Source organism: Stenella coeruleoalba, assembly GCF_951394435.1.
Source record: "Stenella coeruleoalba genome assembly, chromosome: 7".
Classification (NCBI taxonomy): Eukaryota; Metazoa; Chordata; class Mammalia; order Artiodactyla; family Delphinidae; genus Stenella; species Stenella coeruleoalba.
The window spans coordinates 118646824-118669290 of NC_137153.1; the positions used below are offsets into that span (position 1 = coordinate 118646824).

At 41.1% G+C, this 22467-nt stretch overlaps 1 protein-coding gene across 3 annotated transcripts in view; it reads right to left on the reverse strand.

The window, feature by feature from the left end:
• Positions 1-22467, reverse strand: part of SETX (senataxin) — an 82394-nt gene that overhangs the window by 12742 nt on the left and 47185 nt on the right. For all 3 annotated transcript variants that reach the window (XM_079927257.1, XM_079927256.1, XM_079927258.1), the window contains 11 exons: positions 20056-20229; positions 17529-17761; positions 15739-15906; positions 14906-15056; positions 9799-9900; positions 9476-9591; positions 7929-8000; positions 6042-6191; positions 4974-5081; positions 2030-2217; positions 1320-1412 (listed from right to left, as the gene is read on the reverse strand). In XM_079927257.1, coding sequence (XP_079783383.1) covers positions 1320-1412; positions 2030-2217; positions 4974-5081; positions 6042-6191; positions 7929-8000; positions 9476-9591; positions 9799-9900; positions 14906-15056; positions 15739-15906; positions 17529-17761; positions 20056-20229 — 1555 coding nt within the window. The remainder of the gene's footprint in view (positions 1-1319; positions 1413-2029; positions 2218-4973; positions 5082-6041; positions 6192-7928; positions 8001-9475; positions 9592-9798; positions 9901-14905; positions 15057-15738; positions 15907-17528; positions 17762-20055; positions 20230-22467) is intronic.

A 22467-nucleotide genomic window follows, 5' to 3' on the forward strand; every position in this document is an offset into this window, starting at 1 on the left:
CTTCCCAACACTGAGAAAAGTGCTTCCGATGTACTACCTTCCTGCATTCCCCACCACAGGCCACGCAGATCATGCACCACATGACCGAGAGGATGGCAGCCACACAGACTAAATGTGACCCAGCCCCCAGAGATGAACAAACACGGGGCCCTACAGCAGGATCACGTCCCTCTGTCCTTGCTGGCTTCATCCTGCACTCCCAACTCATCTCCCGAACTACAATGCGTTCCCTCATCACCATACCAAATGCAACACGTGTGCACACTGGAGGATGCCCTGCACTCGCACCTTTATTCCTGAGGCTACCTTATCTGTCTCACCCTGAAGGCTTAAATACTCACTATTCTAATTTCAAGACTTACTATACAGACAACCCAGTCAGCTAGCTTTCTTTTCCATACCTGCAATCTTTATTTGGTCACCTCTCAGGCCAACACTCTTCTCACGACCATCCATCCCCATAATACTTATGTGGTAAACTCTCAATCCTCTGCTCCTTTCCAACAGACCCCACTACAACCTCCACAATCCCTCTGGAACAGCAACCCCCAGCCAACTGCTCCGTATTTCTAACTTCTTCACTGAGGGGCCCCTCCCTCCACCACTATTAACTAATATCTTATTCTCACGGAGGACACCACTTGCTCTGCAGCTCTCTCCTGATGCAGAAGTGGAATTTCTATTTCTTCACACGTCATGATACAGGGGTGGCATTTCTATCTGTGCTAACAAATGCAGCCTCCGGGCTCCTCCTCTATTCTCTCACAAGAAGCCCTGGCTCCTCCGAGGTGCTTCCTAATTAGCAACCACTGCTCCTTTTCGCTGTCATCCACAAACCACCTGATTCACAATCCAACATGCTGAAAGCATTGTCCACCCTCTGCCTCACACCTTGATTCAACTGTATCTGTACTTATCCGTCACAACACTTTACCCAACCGGAATCATTAATCACCACGGTGATGGCCTGGTTAATGTCTGTCTCCCCTGTTAGACCACAGCAGCGTTGCGCTGGGGCCACGTCTGTTTTACTCACAGCTGTGATCTCAGCATGGATCTACTGAAGTGCTGACCGCATGTTAGGTAACATAACCCCCATTACCCAGTTAAGAAAAAAAAAATCAAGACTGAAATATATAAATACATCAGTAATTTATGATTGAAAAGGTGAAGTTATCAACCCAGCTAAAAGAAAATGATTGTGCACTGGCGCTAGGCAGAGAGATTTATATGGAAAATATTTTGAATTTAAATATAAACAAAAACAATATAAAAATTCTGGGACCATCAGTGGGGACTGAAGAAAAAGGAGGACGTACTCATTATCCCGCTTTTCTGAACCATCTCCAACATCAAACACGAGGTAGGGCTGAAATGGCCAGTCAGATGAGCACCGAATGGCCTCTGTGATTCTACAAAAGAGCAGCCACCACTTAGAATGCAAGTCAAATTACAAGAGAAAACGTTTTAGAATTATTATTACCATTTGTTCTTTCTGGGGAAGAGAGCAAGGGAAAGTAAGAGGACAAGAAGGACCTTCTTTTTAAATAAAATTAAATACTTTTAAATAACACATTTTAGTGAAAGGTAGCAAGTGAATTTCATTTCTATTCTAGTACTAGGGAGAATGACCCATGTAATTAAAATATAACAATCATGATTGGAAAGTTACTCATACTACAGTAAGTGAAAAAAGCAAGCTACAGAATACTATGTAGAGCATGGTGTGCTTTTTTTTCCCCCCCAAAAGAGAAAAAGTAAAAAAAGATGTGCATAGTACAAGGACTGGAAGTAGATATAACAAAATGTTACCAGTGATTACTTCTGGGTAGCATAAATAGGGGTTGGGTTTTTCCCTTTCTTTTCGTTTATCTGCATTTGCTACAATCAATAGGACTTTTATAATTAAAATTATTAAACCTTTATGTTTTTAATAACAAGACCTAAAAGCACAACAAAAGAGCTATTCTTCCTGAGCAGCCAAACCTACAAATAAAACAGGTGAACACATGCAATGAACAGAACCCACCTATTTGTTTTCAAGTTCCTGTTATAAACGTAATTAGAAGGGAAGAGACATATGTCTGGGTGCATCCTGTACTGAACGGTGAGCTGTAAGACAGGCAGCCTGCCAATCACGTTGTGCTTCACGTTCTCTTCCAGAAGTTTGTAGAAGCGGGCCATCATCGACTGGTCATAGCCATACTCCTGGGCCTTCTGAAAGGAGGAAAACAAAGCAATAATCTCCAAGAATTCATTTGTACTTTTCCCACTATTAAAAAAACAATCGCTGAGCTCTAAAATGTATTAGAGGTATTGCCAACAACCAAAGATTCAGAGAAAGAAGATGTTTCCAACTCCAGCCCTAGAAAAGCCATGCAGCTTGACTACAAAAGTTAAGGTATTTTCTCCTTATTTAGAAAACCCACATACTGCTTATGAACGAGATGTGATCTTGTGAATGACCACAACTGTCGCTATTTTGGTGCTAACAGGGGTCACCTGAAAGAATCGATGATAAAAGCAGCAAAGAACTGTAACACAGATTTTAACAATTATTTCTGGGCTATGCTCTCACAACTAGAAATAATGAATGTCATTGTAAATAAGCCTCTGAAAGACCAATTTCTTCATCCATCCATCATATACTCAGCAGCTAAAACTTGGGGTGCTGAGAGTCTACAGTGAATAAGATCAAGTGTCACAGAACTTGCATTCTAGTGGAGGAGACAGGCAACTAAGTTGATTTCATAAATCCAAGAAAGGGTTACAAACCTGTGATCTGAAATACAGTGACTTAATTGACAAACGAAGAAAACTGTCTTAATGTTATCACGGTCGTGCCTTGGGATATACTTTTCAATGGTAGCATCATATCAAGATTCAAAAAGTATTATATCTTAAATAATCTAGAAGCAAAAAATGTGCTCTGGAAAACCCACTAAGATGATGCAATCTTTATAAGTGATGTTGACAATATGAGCATTGAAAATGTATGTGCAAAGTTTCAATAAACCTGTTTCACAAACTATCAGAGTGGAGAAAATAGGCATTACTTCTTATTTGTATTATTCATATATGTGATTATTTGCATATGTGATATTAAATAGGTTTGTATAATTAAAGAGAATATTTTTAGTAGACACTTGGCAATTTCATCTATACCCCCCCAAAGTTTATCTATTCAAGTTATAGCTAAAAAAAACCTCATTTACTTCACTCTGGGGAAAAAGAAAATGGTTTATATGAGGTAACACAACTACTTCCAGAAAAAAAACTAGTCCATCCTACAAAATGATGGAGATTTTAATGTTTTGACATGAACATATATTCCTGATCTATTTACTGACTGGAAAAAAGGTAATTTGGTAGAGACTGATTCTGCCACCTTTAAACAAGGTCAAAACCTACATACATATACACAAATTTATACATTCCCTATAACCATCTGACATTCTGAATTTAGTAACTTATTTACTGTCTGTTACCCTCTAGAATGTCAGTTTCACGAGGGCAGGGATTTTTGTCTGTTTTCATCACTGTCATGACACCAGAACTTAAAAACAGTGCCTGAATTAGCCTGGCACTCAATGAACACAGACTGAAAAAAAAGTCAACACGCACATGCCCACAAACAGTTCAAATACTCACTAAACTGTTCATAGTAATTACCCCCAGGATTAGAAAGGCATGTTGAGAAAATTAACTTTGTAATTATTTTCTGAAATTTTCTCAATAAGCCTCTATTTATTTTTGCAACAATAAAAGTCCAAATGGATTTTTCTCACTTCTGCTGTTTTTAATCAATCACCAAAGTAGACAGTAAAGTTGAGGCCTATCGACAACCCTTTTCACTAACCACAGGCTAAGGCCCTTCAGGAAGTTAAATGAGTAGGTTTCTGAAATACCGCATTATTCAAAGAATGCAGGGCACAGCTGGCTCCTCCTAGTTGTCCACAGGCAGAGCCCCCTGCAGCAGCTCTGCCCTATGGACGAGGTTTTCACTCAGGGACGTGGGCGCTCCTAGGCTACTCCCTTGAACAGTCACGCACGAGTGTTCAGACGTCAAAGAACTGCACTATCATTTTGATGATTCCAAAGTCAAAGAACAGTAGTAACAAAAACAACTTGCTTTCTTTCCATAACGTAACAGAAATGCTGTGAAAATGGTCTGTTCTCTGGGACTGTTTATGCAGCCACTACTCTCTATTTGTACAAATAATCTATGTATCAGTAAAATGCTCAAATTTCATTAAATTTCAAAACCATCATCTAGACCTATGAAGATTACTCAAAACATCTGAATCCTGATTCTGCTGTGCATTTCTAGGAGCTATCTTTAGTGAGATTTAAGAAGCAAAGTGAAGGGGACCACAACTTTGGTGCTCATCTTCCCACAAGCACAGCCCACAACCTCTTTCCTTTCACCACCTTCCCTTTCAGAGGATGTGAGGGACACTGGCATTTTCCTGCACTATAGGATACAGAATCCTAAAATTGAAAACGTTACTGTAAGAATAATTTCTCTTGATACTGTTTTCCTCAAATTTGCACATATTTAAATATACATCAGGAGGTTGGATTCTTTTCCTTGCTTTTAAAGTTTTTATTTTATTATTGTTTTGGTGTTTATGTTACTAAAATAAATCAGATACAGCCCTTAGAACAGCTGCACACTGCCTTTCCCAAAGGAACAGCTCACTGCACATGGGACATCCTCCTCCTAAACTTCTGGTCTGTGACACTCACACTGCTCCTGTCACATACGCATAAGCACATTATGAAAAGAGGAACATTTCCGGAGACCTTTACTATGAAGGCTCTCAACAGTGGTTCTCTCTTCTCAGCCATTCCCTGTTTTTCCCTGCAAATAAGAGATGATGATCCAAGAAAGACTGCCCCACCGCCCAAAACAAAAAAACCCCAAACAAGCCCCTTCCACTTTAAAGCAACACGAATGTGAAAAAACGTACCACAGAAATGACTGTGGGAGGGAGCTGCTTAGGATCTCCTACGAGGATGAGCTTGTTGCAACGATGGATGAGCGGAGTAAGAGTTTCAACTTCACAAGACTGTCCGGCCTTGGTAAGAGTACAGAATGGAGACATAATCAGAATTATCTCTATTATTTATTTTTCTATATACAGTCTATCCAATTCATAAGAGTCCTAACCATTCAGAAACATACACTTTCTCCTTCTGCACCAAAGATCAAAAATAAGAACTTTCTTTGGTTAGAAAACAAAAGAACAAAAACATTCTAAACGCCGAAGGGGGGGGGGGGAAAACCCCACACACGTTTTGAAGTCAGCCACCACTCAGGTGCCACTACCACTTGGGAAGCAGCCATAAGCTAGAAGGGCCATGTCACGTCCCCGGTTTGTCTTCTTTGTCCCTGCTGGGCACATGCCTGAGGAGACTGCGTGTCTGTGTGTCCCACCCCCATCCCACTCTCTTCCTTCTTCCTCAGTAGGCTGCTTCAGTTGCAAGACTCAAGCTTCTTTTCAATTCAATGGCATTTTCTTCAATTATTTCATCACTTCCATCTTTTCTATTCCTTCGTTTTGGTGAATACTGGATCTTGGATCTCCTGGATGGGTTCTCTGTACCTCGTTTTCCATCTCTTTTGTCTTCTGGCTCTACATCCTGGCAGATAGTAGGTACCCAATAAATGTTTGCTCAATGAATGAAGTAGGAATAAAGATATTAGCTGAAAATATGGTGGCTCAGAGCTGTCCAGAGTTATATTAAAAATGCTTCAAAAGGTAACCAGAGATATCCCAAGCAGGAGCTACAATAATCCTTAGGAGGGATTTTATGAAGAACAATCAGGAATCCCTAAGACTACAGTCCCACTACTGAAAAAGCAATTTTCATCGTGGTGGGTCACTAGCAGCATATTTCAACATAAGAGAATACACACGTAATGGCAGGTCAAAATCAGATGCAAAGACCACTTTGTCAACATCTCGGCAGCCACTCTTCATCTAAGACTTACTCCTTACTCCTAGGCAAAGCTGTATGGCCGACTGCTTACTGACCTCATCAACAATGACGCAACTAAAGGGGACACCCCCTTGCCCACGGAAAGCAGCCTCGAGCAGCAAACCACCACTCGTGCTCAGTGTGCAGCAGATGATGTGGGACTCTAAGATGATGGTGTTCTGTGTCTTTTGTGGGCGTCCTTGAACCTAAGAGAATAAAAGTTAATCAACATTCAGTTGTCTATAAATTCCTAACTACACTTATTATGTGGCAGAATAATGTCTAGTAAAAGGTAGGAACCTCAAACCTAGAAAACAGCAGAAACATTCAAGATAATCAGAAGCCACCAGAAAGAACACTTTGCAGTGGAGTCTAATCTCAGAACATGATTTAAGAAGCACATTAAGAAAAATGTATTCAGGGTTTAATTTGGACGAAGTGGATTACAATTCTTACAGCCTGATGTATGAGGGAAGGTATCAGAATAAGCAAAGATTAAGTAATTCTACTGAGTTGTGAAGCAATTATCTGAGTAAAACCAGGATTGTGAAGCAATTATCTGAGTAAAACCAGGATCAGAACTAAGCCTGAACATACCCTTTTCTGTTAGTTTTTAAGTACATAATATTGTTCTCTCTTTTATAAGGGCTAGTACCAACAAAAACGCCTGTGAAACTGACAAGCATTCTACTTCCACAGTAGAATCCTACAACCTTGGTCCAGACTATAATGGAATAAACTGTGATGGAGACTGACAGTATGAATGACACCTCACAACGCATATCATTCAGTGTTCAAATTAATAAACTAGTACTCTCATCAGAGATTCAGTTAGCCTATTTCCCCTCCGGAAAAAGCTGTCGTGAATCATCCCTGAACATATGATAGATTCAACCATGGATGCCACGGCGTGTGTGTGAGAAGAGGCTGGTGACTGTGGCCTTCTGGTGCTCACATGTTAACTGTCACATACGTCTCCTCTCAGCCATCTAATGAGTAAAACTGCCAAGTACAATTAATTTTATGGCTCACAGAACAACGTGATCAGTGGCAAAAACCATAATACTGGTAAACATGGAATTCATCCTTAAACGTGGGAAGATTAATTTTGGGCTCAGCTTAAAGTTACAATAAAAAGCTTTCCACATAATTTTTAATAAACAAACTGCTAGTGGAAATATGCATTAAGTTCAATTATACTTATTTAGCCACACAGAGAAGGTCAATAATACATTCAAGAGAAAAACCTCAGCTCAAAAATACAAATACCATTACCGGTTGAGTAATGGTCTCTTTTACCGGTTGAGTAACCGGTCTCTTTCCCTGAGCCCCAATTCATTTCATTAAGGGCTGCATTCTGGTGACGGGGTACACACCTGGCTCATCCTAGCTTTGACCAATCTAAATGTTAGTTGATATTTTTATATCCAAAGAATACTGAGAAAAGTTATACATATTATAGAAGGAATTTTGTGATCAAAAACAAGTAAAAAGAGTATATGCTTTCAGCCAAAAACTGAGAAAAAAGGTGCTTGTATTTCTTGGGCCACATCCCAGCCACTGTCACTCTACCTGAATTCAGACATGTAATTTTTTTTCCCTGTATTTTCAAATATTTATTTATTTATTTGGCTACGCTGGGTCTTAGTTGTGGCATGTGGGATCTTCCCTGCAGCGTGTGGGATCTTTAGTTGCAGCATGAGGGATCTTTTAGTTGTGGCATGTGGGCTCTTAGTTGCAGCACACGGGATCTAGTTCCCTGACCAGGGATCACACCCACACCCCCTGCAATGGAAGCACAGAGTCCTAACCACTGGACAGCCAGGGAATTCCCCCAAATTTTTAAATGTAATTGAGAAAAGACCACAGGTTGTCTGAACTATTTCATAAGTTAAAAAAAAGAAAAAGTAATACCAGGAAAATGCTACAGGTGAACTACTTACCTCTTTAACTTTAGAAGCAAGCTCCTGCCTTTCTTTTGAAACTCTGGCAATTTTTTCATCTAATTCTTGCCTCTGGAAAAAATCAGAATGCCATCATTAAAATTAAATTAAGCATTTTAAAATGCTTTCCAATGGACTGCCTCACATTTCAAAAGGGTGAGCCAGTACTTTACCAATGAAAAACTGATTCACCCAGTGTGTTTTCTCTATGCCAGTCTTCCTGTATTGCTGTGTGTCAGAGTTTAGCTAAGCTACTCCATGGTACTGCTGCCCTGGCATCCATTTTGTTTGGCCAAGCAGCCTGCAGAGACCCCAAACTAACTCTAGGCCCCTTCACACACACGCACGCCCTAGACGGCAGCCTGTGGAGTCACCAGCCCACCAGCCAACATAAGCTCTTGTGATCAACAGTCTCCCCTGCTATCCAGTGCCTTCCCCTTATATGCCCTTTAGATAAGACCCTCCAAGCAACTTACCAAAACCCTGCTCTTTCGGTTAAAATTGGCCAATCCAGTCCTAGCCTGGGAACCCCAAAGTACTCCACCCATGGACTCTGATAATGACATGTGCGCCAGGGCCTGCCTCTCTCTGTCTGCACTCTCCCTTGACCTGCCTGTCATGCCCCACAAGGCATGCCTTATACCTTCTTCAAGACCTGTGAAAATAAACTTCTCTATTTGGATTTCGATTTCTCTTGTGGTCTGTTTTTAAACATCAGCTCATTATAAAGCAACCCAACAACCAGCACCCCATGTTTCAATTAGTAGGTGTTAATTTGATAAATTCTTTTTTTTTTGTGGCCACACTGTGCGGCATGAGGGATCCCTAGTTCCCTGAGCAGGGATCGAATCTGAGCTCCCTTCAGTGTTAAGTACAGATTCTTAACCACTGGACCACCAGGGAAGTCCAATAAATTCTTAATACTGTGTATGATTCAGTTCTGTTCAGGGTACTGCAGGTACGCTCTTTCTGCTTAAGCAGGCCAACCCTTGGGGCATCACTTATGTGTTACCTACTCTGCCTTCATGCCATTAACAGTGGCGTTCAGTGGCTAAAACAGACTCCACATGGCCTGCAAAGTCTAAAATATTTACTATCTTGTTCTTTTAAAAAAAGTTTAACCCCTAATGTAAGGCATACCATTTCTGTGTACGTGTGTGTGTGTGTGTGTGTGTGTGTGTGTGTGTGTGTGTCTGTGTGTGTGTGTGTGTGTGTGTGTGTGTGTGTGTGTGTGTGTGCAGTACGCGGGCCTCTCACTGTTGTGGCCTCTCCCGTTGCAGAGCACAGGCTCCGGACGCGCAGGCTCAGCGGCCATGGCTCACGGGTCCAGCCGCTCCGCGGCATGTGGGATCTTCCCGGACCGGGGCACGAACCCGTGTCCCCTGCATCGGCAGGTGGACTCTCAACCACTGCGCCACCAGGGAAGCCCTGTGTACATTTTTATACACTAATTATGCTATTCCACAATGAAAGAATTGCATCAAATACTCACCAACTAGTTTATCTACGAGCTATTAAAAAACACTGATCAAGAAATGTTTAGATACCTGTAGTTCCCTTCCACCTCGGCATAAAGCACGCTGGCGGGAAAGTTCATCTAGTTGATGATCTAGAAATTCCTTTCTTCTATGCATCTCCTGAATATGAGAAGGTAATTCTTTTTCTTTAAAAAAATAAATAAATAAAATAAAAGATAAACAACTGCTCATTGTAACTAATATATACATATGCATACACAATGAGAAGAAAAACTAGCTTCCAAAACTAAACTACTTCTAGGGTCTCCAAATTACCTTTAATGCCCACGCCATTTTCTACCATACAAAAAGAAACAGAAATCAATTAATATATACCTTTATTCAGTACTTACTCATTCTGTGGTTAACTTGGCTGTCCAAACTGAATTTTAGGACCTCAGCATTAATAGACTTTTCTGGACCTAGACGTAGTAAATTTATATCTCCACAGTTTCCTGTTGATAAAAGTCACACTTAGAGATTAATAAGAACACTGTCAATTCTGTACATAATAACTATTTCTAAGCAAATATATTAACAGTCAGCAAAAGGAGCTAACATGAACTATTAATCAACCAAATACCTGGAACTGCACTAGAGGTCCCACACACATTCTTTTAGATTTGCTTCATAAGAATCCTACAAGGCAAGGACTTATTTCCACCTAATAAAAGCTACTGAGGTTGCATCAACGGTACACTGCAGAGCTGAGATTCTACTACACGAATGCTTCTCAAACTACGTTCTATACATCACTCCATGGTAAAATGTATTTGGGAAATGGCGAGTGAAAATAAAACAAATTTCTTGACCATAGGATATTTCGAAGATGAAGACTTTTATCTATTAATACATGTCTAAATTCCCCAAACAGAATCTTACGCGACCACCATATGCTTTCTGCAGGATACTGAGAACCAAGGTTTTGAAACTGCTCCACATCACAATGCCACTCCAGGATCTAAGGGACACAAGAAGCTGGAAATTCTGGAATATGGTAATTCCAAAAACTGTCAGCATCATTTAGCTGGTTTATTAACCACATTTTAATTTTAGGTTAGCACATTTCAGGTATTATTTAATCTAAAAACCTCCCACTGCTTCACTGAACTGAACTGTAGCAATCATGCAGCGTTTACTAGCACTTATCCCAACCGGACACATCACACACGTGTTTGCTAACTCCTTCCACTGAATCCAGGTCCCATAAGAACCAGGTTGTGTTTTGGTCACTGCCCAGAACAGCAGCTGGCACGTAAGTACAATAAACATATGTTCAATGAATAAATGAGCTCATTATACAGCTGTCTACACATATTTTTGTTCCTAGTTCAGCTCATTCTTCTAAAATTTGAAGCCATCTTCTCTGACCAACATTTACTTGAAGGTTTCAAAATTGCTAACCTGTGTTTCTACCAGAAAGGTGGATGAGATTTATACCCACTATAAGCACCTAAAAATGCTCCAGAAATTAAAACAGACATCCTTTAAAATGCAGGGTGAGCTCAGAAGGATGTAAGAGAAATTCCTAGGGGCCAAAAACAAAGAGAAAGGTGAAAACCAGAGGTGAAAGCCCCTGAGCTGCTGTGGCTTCCCTGGAGGGAACAGGCTGCGGGCTGGTCACTCTCTAGGTGCTTAGGTGTTTGTTTTTTAATTTACATACAATAAAATGCAGAGATTTAAAAATCCTTAGTTCTACGGAGTCTGACAAATATCTACATCAGCAAAACTACCATTCCAATCAACATATCGAAATTTTATAATGGGGGCTTGGATTTTAAAGCCCACTAGAAAGCAAGAGGGCATGGAAGAGGTGGAGGGATGAAAAAGACATGAATCTATCTTGGCCTGGGCTTAGCTGGGAGAAAAACAAACTCTCTTCTAGGACTTTCCAACTATAGGCCCATGCCACATGTGGACTTAAGAGTCTAAATACATAATACAGAGAATGACAAAGGTGACCCAACCAAAATACAGTTGAGGTTTTTAAAATGAGAATACAGTGAACAATGTTATACCAATATATTTGAAAACCTAAGGTGAAGTGGAAATTTTTCTTGAATAATATGAATTAGCAAAACTCACTCAAATGTAGAAAACTTGAATAAACCAACAATTAAAGACATTCAGCAGACAGAAACTTATCCATCTGTCAAAAAACAGACAAAAAACAAACAAACAAGAAGTCCCCCCCAAAAACAACACTAAAAACAAATTAACCTTCAAGTAACAGGTAATTCTCTGTCTTATATGAAACATTCCAAATAAATGTCTGTATAACTTCATTTTTAAAGTCTGTATAACTTCAATACTAAAACCAAAGATATGACAAAGAAAAATTACAGGCTGGCCTCGTTTAAAAAAATCAATAGCAGGGCTTCCCCGGTGGCGCAGTGGTTGAGAGTCCACCTGCCAATGCAGGGGACACAGGTTCGTGCCCCGGTCCAGGAAGATCCCACATGCCGCTGAGCGGCTGGGCCCGTGAGCCATGGCCGCTGAGCCTGCGCGTCCGGAGCCTGTGCTCTGCAACGGGAGAGGCCACAACAGTGAGAGGCCCGTGTACCGCAAAAAGAAAAAAAAAATCAATAACAATCCAGCAATGTGTTAAAAAATAATAGTACACAACCAAGTTGACCTTATTCTAGGAATCAAAGATATTTTCACATTAGAAAAGCATTGTAGGGAATTCCCTGGCAGTCCAGTGGTTGGGACTCGGCACTTTCACTGCCGTGGGCCTGGGTTCAAACCCTGGTCGGGGAACTAAGATCCCTTAAGCCTCGGGGTACGGCCAAAAAGAAAAAAAAGAAAGAAAGAAAGAAATAAAAGAAAAGCGGAATTCCCTGGTTAGGACTCTGTGCTTCCATTGCTGTGCGGTTGGGGGGAGGGGGGATATGAATGAAAAAAAAACTGCATGCAATAAAATTCAACACCCATTCATTAAAAAAACTCTAATTAGACGGGGACTTTTTTAACCTGATAAAAGGGTATATACCAAACCCCAGAAACAAACATCACACTTAATGGTGAGATGTCCAAGGTATTTCCTTAAAGGACACCCAGGACCACTGGACATAGTGAAAAGAAGCAAAAATGAAAGTACTGCAAAAGAAGAAAAAAGCTGTCTTTACTGACAAGAGACTTCATTTTCTCTCTAACAAAAAAATTTAAAAATCCAACCTAGACACGACACTTGTGCCACCTTCGTCCCAGCCTTCTTGTGTTGTCAACCCACACCTGAAAAAGTGCTTATTAACCCTCCCTCAGGGAAAGGAAAGTGAAAACCGCGCGGGAACTGTTCTCGGTTGTATAATTTGATACAACCACTTTGGAGCAGAACCGGGCCCCATCTAGAGGCTGCACAAATCCTTCAACCCAGCATTTTCATTTCTAGGTATATATACACTAGACCATTGTTTTTATAAACTCTTTTGACCGTGATCTATAGTATGAGGTACACTTCACACTGAAAGCCAGTACACTCATACCTCACCAATAAAACAGGGTTCACAAAACAATACTTACCCCTCACTACCTACACTCTAATCTTTTCTGTTCTCTTCTATTCTATCTTATCTTGTTTAAGTATGCTGGTTCTGATCTCCCTAAACTGATTTCACAATCCACTAAACTAGTCACAAGCCACAGTGTGAAAGCACTGCCCTAGCAGCCTGTATGAATACTCAGGAGACGTGAGTAAGGACACAGTACTCCAGTGTGCTCCCTTCAGCTGCTGTACAGCACAACACAATACAACTCAGCCACTGCAGTAAACGTTTTCATCCTGCACTGGAGAAACAGGCACAAGTACAGGAATAAAGTTTGAAATAACAAAAAAAAAAAAGGAAGAGAACTTACACTGCTATCAATGGATAACGAATAAACCGTGCACTCATATGATGAAATGCCCTATAGCCGCTGACATGAATGACCGCATCCATATACAGCGAGACATAAGGTCACAGTTCTCACAAACATAATGGGGAGTAGAAAAGCTGCAGTTGACAATGCATTTTAAGTTTTAAAAGCAAATGAATTCTACATGTAGCTAATACATATGCAATAAAGGAAACACGTGTGTGATCCCTCCGAATAAAGACGACACATCCCAGCTGCTCTTGCAGCTGGTGTGGCCATGGGACTAAGTTCTGGCCAAAAGGAAATAAGCAGAGGTGCTACTGGCAGCGTCTCAGAACTTTTCTTAAAGCACGGCTAGTATATCTGTCTCCTTTTCCTTGCACTTGCTAGATGTGACTACTGGTGCTGGAGCAGCCATTTCTGACCATGAGGTGAACTAAGGAGTGGGGGGGGGGGTCACACGTAGTGGAGCAACAAGGTAGAAAGACCCTAGGTCTCTGAAGACTCGGAAGCAGAGTCATCAGGCCAGTATCATCCCTCAACTGTCCATCTCTGGGCTTCTGAGTAAGAAGGAAATAAACTTCTATCACTGTACTTGGAGTGTCTATTATTTGCAGCCCAACTGAATCTTAACTGATTTAGGTCACTGCCAGGTAACCTCAAGGAAAATAAAATTTGGTTAGGGAAGACAAGATACATGTGCTTAGAAGAGCAGCCCGACCCAGAGCCACAACCACGCCACTCAGGATGGCTGGTGTGAGAGCAGGTGTTAAGATTAAGTGCACAGAAATGACTTCACACATTCGCTCAAGCATCCCGAATCCTCGGTGGCAATGCTCTTCAATCTGTCAACTGTGCTGAAAAGCCTTATCCCTGTGGTATACTTTACATCTCAACTCTTCAGCTTCTCCACCTACAAAATGTAGATCGGTTATTTACTGCGTGGCTCAGAGGATTGCTCTGAGAGTACTGACACATACTGAGCACTCGGTAACCGTAAGTGATGACTGCTCTAGCTTTTGCGTCACTGAACATCTACTAAGTCCCAACTGAGTGCCAGGCACTGTTCCAGGCACTGGGGTTACTACAGTGAACACAGTTTTAAAAGCCCTTGCCTTGGTGGAGCTCGTTATATTCTAGCTATACTGAACCATCCATGGTTCTCTGGCTTCTGGTCCTTTTTATTTACAGTAAGTTCCATGAGAGTCCTCTCCCCACTTCACGGCCTCATTGCTCTTCCAAGTTTCATCTTAGATATCATTTTCTCTAAAAGTCTTCCCGAATCCTTACACAACTGAATCAAGGGCTGCTCTAAGGTGTTTCAAACTATCCACATTTTACTCCTATTATAGAGCTTCTACCTTTACAGCCCACTGATCCATCCACTTCCTGTCTCTTTGAGGGTTTCACTGTTGAAACCTCAGTACATAGCACAGGGCCTGGCACAGAATAAATGCTCCAAAACATTCATTAAACAAACCAGTAAGTACACATAGGCCACAGCCTCAAGTAGAAAAAATTACCAGAACTGGCTTGCTCTTTGTCATTCAAGGTTACCCACACTAAACATTGAAAACAAATTAAAAGCCCACATAAGTATCATACCCAAAGGATTCTTCTTGTCTTTACACTTCCCTTTGAATTGAAGGATAATTTTTTTCATAAGTTCATCAACAGCTGCATTGGAAGGCGCACACACAAGGACACGGTTTCGTTTGATTTTGGCATTGGAGTTCTCATCTGAAAGTCCCCTCCTCTGGTTCGACAATTTGTACCAAACAAACAAACAAACAAACAAAAAATACTGATGAGCTCTATTATGCAGCGTTATAGTTCTTCTCTACTGCCACATATATTTGAAAGTTCCCCTAATAAATAGTTAAAAGTAAATAAAAGCACCTACATCTTACATTGATGTTAAAAAATTACTCTGGCAGGGAATTCCCTGGCAAACGAGTGGTTAGGATGCGGTGCTCTTACTGCCAAGGGCCCAGGTTCGATCCCTGGTTGGGGAACTAAGATCCCGCATGCCGCATGGCATGCCCCCCCCCCCCCAAAAAAATTACTCTGGCATAAAATTTTATCGTAACTTCTCTGAGCCTTACCTTACTATCCACTTATTTTATTCAATGTTCAAAATGTAGCCCAGAAATACATTCAAGATGGTCTCCTGGGATTAGCTGTGACCTATAATGAAGCCCGAAGACCACCATTCTAGCCCTTAGCATTAGTTTCACACAAGATAACATTTTCTGTTCCTTTTATTTCTTATAATCTTCTCTACCTCTGCTACTGCTTTATCTGATATAGTTCCACACAGTATCAAAAAGATACACAAAAGTGAAGGGAAAAAACGCACTTTAGTACTTATTTACACGTTAGTTAAAGTAAAACAACATACTCAATTAAGGGCACAGATGCCCTCGTGCACACTCTACCTCAGTCAGCAGGCGGTACAGGAGGCCCACAATGGTTTTCGATTTTCCTGTCCCGGGTGGTCCATGAATCAGACAGATCTTGGCTACTGCTGGGGAGTGTCTCACCATGGCATATGCAGTTTCTATTGCTTTCTTTTGGTCTTCATTGAAATCTTTTAGGTGGGCAATCTATACAAAAGACATTAGTGAGAACGAGTGGTTCTTCCTGTGAAGGCACAGGAGAGCAAGAGAGTGGAAGGCATCTGTTTGAATCTGCTGACCTTTGTCAGACAGAAGCTTTGGTGATGATCAGGCAAGACCCCAAAATGACCCTTAATCTAAGAACCACTTTCACTACTGGAAAGAGCTACTGATGAGTGTCTACAGGCCTCAGTCCACCTACAACTACAACAACTATATTTTTACTTGTGATTCTTATAAAGCTGATCACAAGAAATTGTTTTGCACTTTTCTTCTTTTTATTCTGTGGTTCTTCCCATTTTAGTCAATTCTCTCTTTAGACAGTAAAAACATTCCAAGATTTCCTTTCCTAACACAAGTGATACAGTCGAAAAAGCATGGATTTTGGGTCAGATTTGAGTCTACACCTCAGTTTCACTCAAAAGCTAGGTCTCTAAACTCCTAACCTCTCTGGGCTTCAGCCTCTGTCAATCATTAAATCTGGGATTCCTTAGAGGGTGAGAACTGTAGTGGAATAACTGAGGATGGAAAGGAGACGTGACCCACGAGCCCCCTCCCCCCAAGCAAACTGGGGGCTGGCGAATAAGCCAGAACTACAAACAGTCCTGATTGCTTTGAGCCCCGCCCACCCCCGGCAAACCGGGGGCCTGCGAAGAAGCATTGAGTGCTTTGGACACTGATCCATGAGGTGTCCTCAGTATAATCAGAGTGGTGGGAACGCAAGGAGACGCCCTTGTGCCAGTTCAGTATAATCAGAATAATGGTGGGAACTCTGTGCTGCTTTTGCGCTCAAGGACGAAGCACGGCAGGTGCTCACGAAAGCCAATTCTTGCTTGTATAATTAATAAAAACATAGGTCGCTGCTTTGGCACTTCTGAAATGTTAAGAAGACAAGTTTTAAAAATGTAAACCTAGATAATGCTTTAATAAAAGCTCCCACAGCAGGACAGACGGCGCTGTTGTGCCTGAGCGAGCGGCAGCCCTCTACTGCTGTGCTTCGGCACAATGCATCTCGTGTGACGAGCTTCCTTTCGGCCCTGTCCTAAGATAAACTACAACAAGAACTGACTGAGAAAATGCATATGAAAGCCCTAACACAAGACAGGGGTTCAAATAACATTCCTTTCCTTCCGCCTGTCTCTGTGTTAATTTCCTGGAACTTACACACAACTCTTACAACAGTGAGAAATATGTGTTCACAAAGAATCACAACTTCGTTGTCACACTGGCAACAATACCAGTCGATGCTCCACTGATCATTCAAATGCAAAATTCATTCCATTAAACCTACTCTTACTCCTGCATTTAATCACCTAACAAACAGTTAAGTAGGATGTTCACCTCACATTTTAATGTTGCTCTTCAAGCACATTTTCAATTCCTTTTTGCACTCTACCTTTTTTCCTGAGGTAAGCTGACTAACCTAACACAAAGAACTACTTTGCAATATTAAAGAAAACTAAGCACTAAAAACGTCACTGGGCACACATGGTGACTATGTCTTTGTTGTAGACAAAAGGGAATGTGTGACAGATGAAAATAACATGATGCTTTAACATCCTGACATGAAATGTTCTGACTTTCCCTGGTATCAAATGACTATCACTCACAATTTTCTCAGATGCTGCAGTTAGTAAATCTTTTGTACAGAAGTCCATGGGGTTTGGATTCAGAACGGCTCTGGCCAGTTGGTTCCGACCACTCAGCAAAGACATGGCTTTCAACTTCCTTTGTGTAGTCACCAGAGAGCTGATTACAAGACATTTCACGAATTCATTTAAATTGACTGGTAAATTATGTTGAGTCTGGATGGAAACGGAGCACTCAGATTTCCCATTATGCACTATTATCAAGAAGGAGAAAAAGCAATTTCAGTTACCAGTGAATAACAGTGGTTATTCAGAACAACGTGTTTTGTAACTTTTTTTTTTTTTTTTTTTTTTTTTTGTGCGGTACATGGGCCTCTCACTGTTGTGGCCTCTCCCGTTGCGGAGCACAGGCTCCGGACGCGCAGGTTCAGCGGCCATGGCTCACGGGCCCAGCCGCTCCGCGGCATGTGGGATCTTCCCGGACCGGGGCACGAACCCGTGTCCCCTGCATCGGCAGGCGGACTCTCAACCACTGCGCCACCAGGGAAGCCCTGTAACATGTTTTTTATACATCATTTAAATAATTTTCTCATAAGTATCTACTGACTGCCTCCTAAGAACCAGGCAACGTTCCTGTCCTCTGGAGGCTTATTTTTTAGAAGAAGGGGGCAGATAAGCAAATAAACATGTCAGGTGATGGTAAGTCTTAGGAAGAAAGCCAAGAGGGGGGATGAGGAAGTGATGAGGGTTGTGAGGGAGTGTTATCGTAGACAGGAGAGTCAGGGGAGGTCTTCCTGATATGATATTTGAGCAGAGACGTGGCATTAAGTGAGTGAGCCATGCCCGTAACCAGGGAAAGTGGGTTACAGGCAGAGAATCAGCAACTGCAAAGACAATGAGGCAGTGAGGTGCCTGGATTATTTTCAGAACAGGGAGAAGGCCAGAATGGCTAGAAGGAAAAGCAGGGAGAAGCGAGCTAGAAGACCAAGAGAGTAAATGCAGCTACACTTCAGAGGGCTCTGCAGTTAATCACTCTGAACATGACTCTGAGTCAGGTCAAGAGCACAGGACAGCTCCGCGCAGGTAAGTGACATGCGCTAACTCACACATGAAAAGAATCACTTATTGAGAATGAAGAATAAACTGCAATGGAAAAAGCACAAAAAGACAACTTAAGAGGCTAAAATCTAGGTACAAGTGAATGGTCGTGTGGGCCAGGAGGTAGCGGGAGAGGTGGCGCTTGGATGTAGGATATACGGCAAAGGAAGATCCAATAGGATTTCCTGATGGATTAGATGGAGCGTGTGAGGGAAAGCAGGACTCAAGGATGACTCTGAGGTTTTGGGCTGAGCAACTGGAAGAATGGGATGGAGGTCCCACATGCTGAGTTGGGAAAAACCGAAGCAACAGCACATGTCAGGCAGTAAATCAAGTGTTTCTTTTTGGAGTAGGTTTGAAATGTCTAATAATCTCCAAATGGAGATGTCAGATAGTTGGATGCATGAGGAGTTCAGGGAAGGAGACAGAAACCGTTTCTAAATCTTAGAAACAGAACTTTGGCAAATGTAACCACTTGTAAGAGTTGAAAGCACAGATGAAGCTATATATCCCTGTTGCTAAACTCATCTTGCATAAAGAACTGAGCTCTGATCACACAATAGTAAACATGGCACACCAGTTATGATGCGGCACAATGTTAAACTCCTAACAGCTTTGTTGCTATTTTTAAGATACGATGCAAAAAGGTGAAGGAATAATGATCACATATTCTCTTCACATAACAGAGACTAAGAGAGCAGCAATGTCAAAAAGGCAGCTTGGCATATATCAAGCGTGTGGACTTCGTAGTCAAACAAAATTAGGTTTCAATTCTGGACCTAGCGTTTAATACTAAGGATGTCTTTGGATAAGTTACTTAACATCCCTGAACTCTGATTTCCCAATGAGCAGAGAACAAACCATTCTGCTTTGCAGGGCTCTGGGAAAAGATGATAAATGTGCACAGGAAGGACAGGGCACACTGGCTGGCACATAGTCAGTAGTCCTTAAATTCAAGCTAACATTATTTTTGTTATGCTACCTTAGGGAGAGAGGTCCCTACAACACGATGGATGGGAGTGATGAAATGGTAAACCCCTCCAGTTGCCTTACAATTAGTTATGTGTTTGGTCTGCTCATCAATAATTAGCCACAAAACCAAGGCTGGAATGTGATTTAACAAACAGATGGTTTGCAAATTGTCTGTTTTATAACAAACACACTGACAGATGAAGGAATTTACTAGAAGGAGAAGACATTACAAAAGAAAGGTTTTAAATCCTAAGTCTAAAGCAATAAATGCTGGGCCTTTTCCAGCTGAGTCTAGAAAAACTAAAAGAGGACTCTGAATGCTAAGTAATCAACCTAGCAAATACAGTCTGGTAAACATCGAGCAAATATACATCTGGTAAATGTATAGCAAATACATGGCTAGTAAAGCCTAATTTAGAGGGAAATTAAAAGATGAGCTGCTGACAGATTTCGCTTCAATGTCTCATTAGGTACTTACTGACTGAAGTGCGGCGGAATTTATGAACATAACCACAATAATATTCATAGGGATCTTGCATGCGATTTCTCTCTATGTCCTCCTCCTCTCCATTTAGTCTTTCAGGAACCAAAAACACCAAATCATTTTCCTTTGGATGAAGCTGTTTAGCTAGTTCACATTCCTCAAGATAAACTATAAAACAAGAAATCAGCATTTATTCTAACAGAATTATTTTACATGAGATTAAAGGATATTAAACCCTTGTACTAAGTTCAAGCAAGTATACAGCACTAGTGGACTTTGTACATACTTCAAAATGATAGTCTAAGCTAGTCAGCATTGTCAAATATTGATCACACAGTATTATAAAAGTCTTCTTAAAAACTGCTACAAAGCCAAAATAGATGAAGTCATAATATTAAAAAGCAGCTAATAAATTTCTTTTCCTTGAAGTTTATCTTAGTTTTTAATCAAGAAAATTTCACTTTTGTGCCCTACTTTGAAAATCCCAAAAGAAAATCTGGAAACAGATCCATGTACACATACGAATTTTGAGCCTACTAGTGGCATTTCAAACAAGGGGGGAAAGGACAGTAGTAAAATAAATGGGGCTGAGAAAACAGAGCAAGCTCTAAAATTAAAAAGTTCAGTACCAACTGCCAAATCCAGCAACAACATACTGAACCAAAGCACGAAGTACTAGGATTAAGTCAACTGAACTACTAAGTCAAAAAAGAATTTTAGGGCTTCCCTGGTGGCGCAGTGGTTGGGAGTCCGCCTGCCAATGCAGGGGACGTGGGTTCGTGCGCCCCGGTCCGGGAGGATCCCACATGCCACGGAGCAGCTAGGCCCGTGAGCCATGGCCGCTGAGCCTGCGCGTCCGGAGCCTGTGCTCCTCAACGGGAGAGGCCACAACGGTGAGAGGCCCGCATACCGCAAAAAAAAAAAAAAAAAAAAAAAAAGAATTTAAAAAATGCATCATGTAAGAAATGTCTATTTGAAGGCATCAGAGAGCAAATACAACAATGAAGAATTACTCTGTTGAGATCCAGAACAATGTGGAAATCCATAGGCATCAGCCCAGTATTTTCCCTAGAAACATCTGAACTCTTCAGGGAGTGGGCAGCCAGGAATTTGAGCCGTACCTGGGATAGCCTTGTACAAAAAAAGAGACAAAAACTGGAGTCCAGGGCCTGCACAGATAGAGTAGGCATCCTGGTAGCCCTCAAGGTGCAGGTTGGGACCATGAAGGACTACACCCAAGAATGAAGGCAGCTTCAATTCACCCGAGTATTTCAGGAAAGCTCAATTCTTTAAACCAGATTAAGATGATCCCACATTGCTAGTACTCCCAGAATCCTGGCAGAAGCAAAGAAAAATCCTCTCTGGAAGAAGACATCCTATCATCCTAGGCCTCTGATTATTTTTTAAATAACTTTCCAAAGACAATGACCAACATATTAGAGATAAGCAAAGCACCAGGAGAGAAGAAATACATGAACTAGTAGTATCAACAAACAAAAAAGGGCTGCACAAGGCACTACACAGAGTACAGTCGTACAGTCCTTGAATTGGTTCCAGGACCCCTGCAGACACCAAAATCCTCAGATGCTCAAGTCCCTTATGTAAAATGGTGTAGTATTTGCATATAACCCACGCACATGCTCCAGTACACTTTAAATCATCTCTAGATTACTTATAATACCTAATACAATGCAAACGCTATGTACATAGTTGTAAATCCAACATAAGTGGTATGTAAATAGGTGCTGGTGCATAGCAAATATGTTTTTCTGGAATTTTTTTCCCTGAATATTTTCAATCCACGGTTGAATCCGATGATGCAAATCCCGCAAATACAGAGGACCAACTGTATGTCTTACACAGTTTAAAATATAGAGTTAAAAAATACATAACAATAAGAATATACGAAGTGGAACAGATAAACAGGGTTAAAGTTTTTAAGATTTTGCCTTATCTATGGAGACACTTAAAGTATCGATTAAAACTGTAAACTTTGAATCATGCACGCTGTAAGTTTTCACCTGAACTACTAAATGGCCCAAGAGGTAAAAATTGAGGTATAATTTCCAAACTAAAAGAAAAAAATGAATGGTTCAAAGGTCTCACATATATGTAAAGAGTATACTCTAGTTCTGTCAGTTTTTTCTTTATATATTGTATTAGGTATTCAAAATGGTCCTATCTTCTGTTAACTGAACTTGCTATCATTGTGAAATACTCTCTTTTAATCTCAAATAATGCTTTTCTGCCGTAAAGTCTATTTAGTCTGGTATTAACAGAGCAGAACAAGTTTCTTTTAGTTGGGTTTGCATGAGTAGCTTTCTCCAATCTTTCTCTTCCAACCTTCCTGTATCCTTATGTTTACACGTATTACTTGTTAACAGCATATAACATGCCAATACTGAT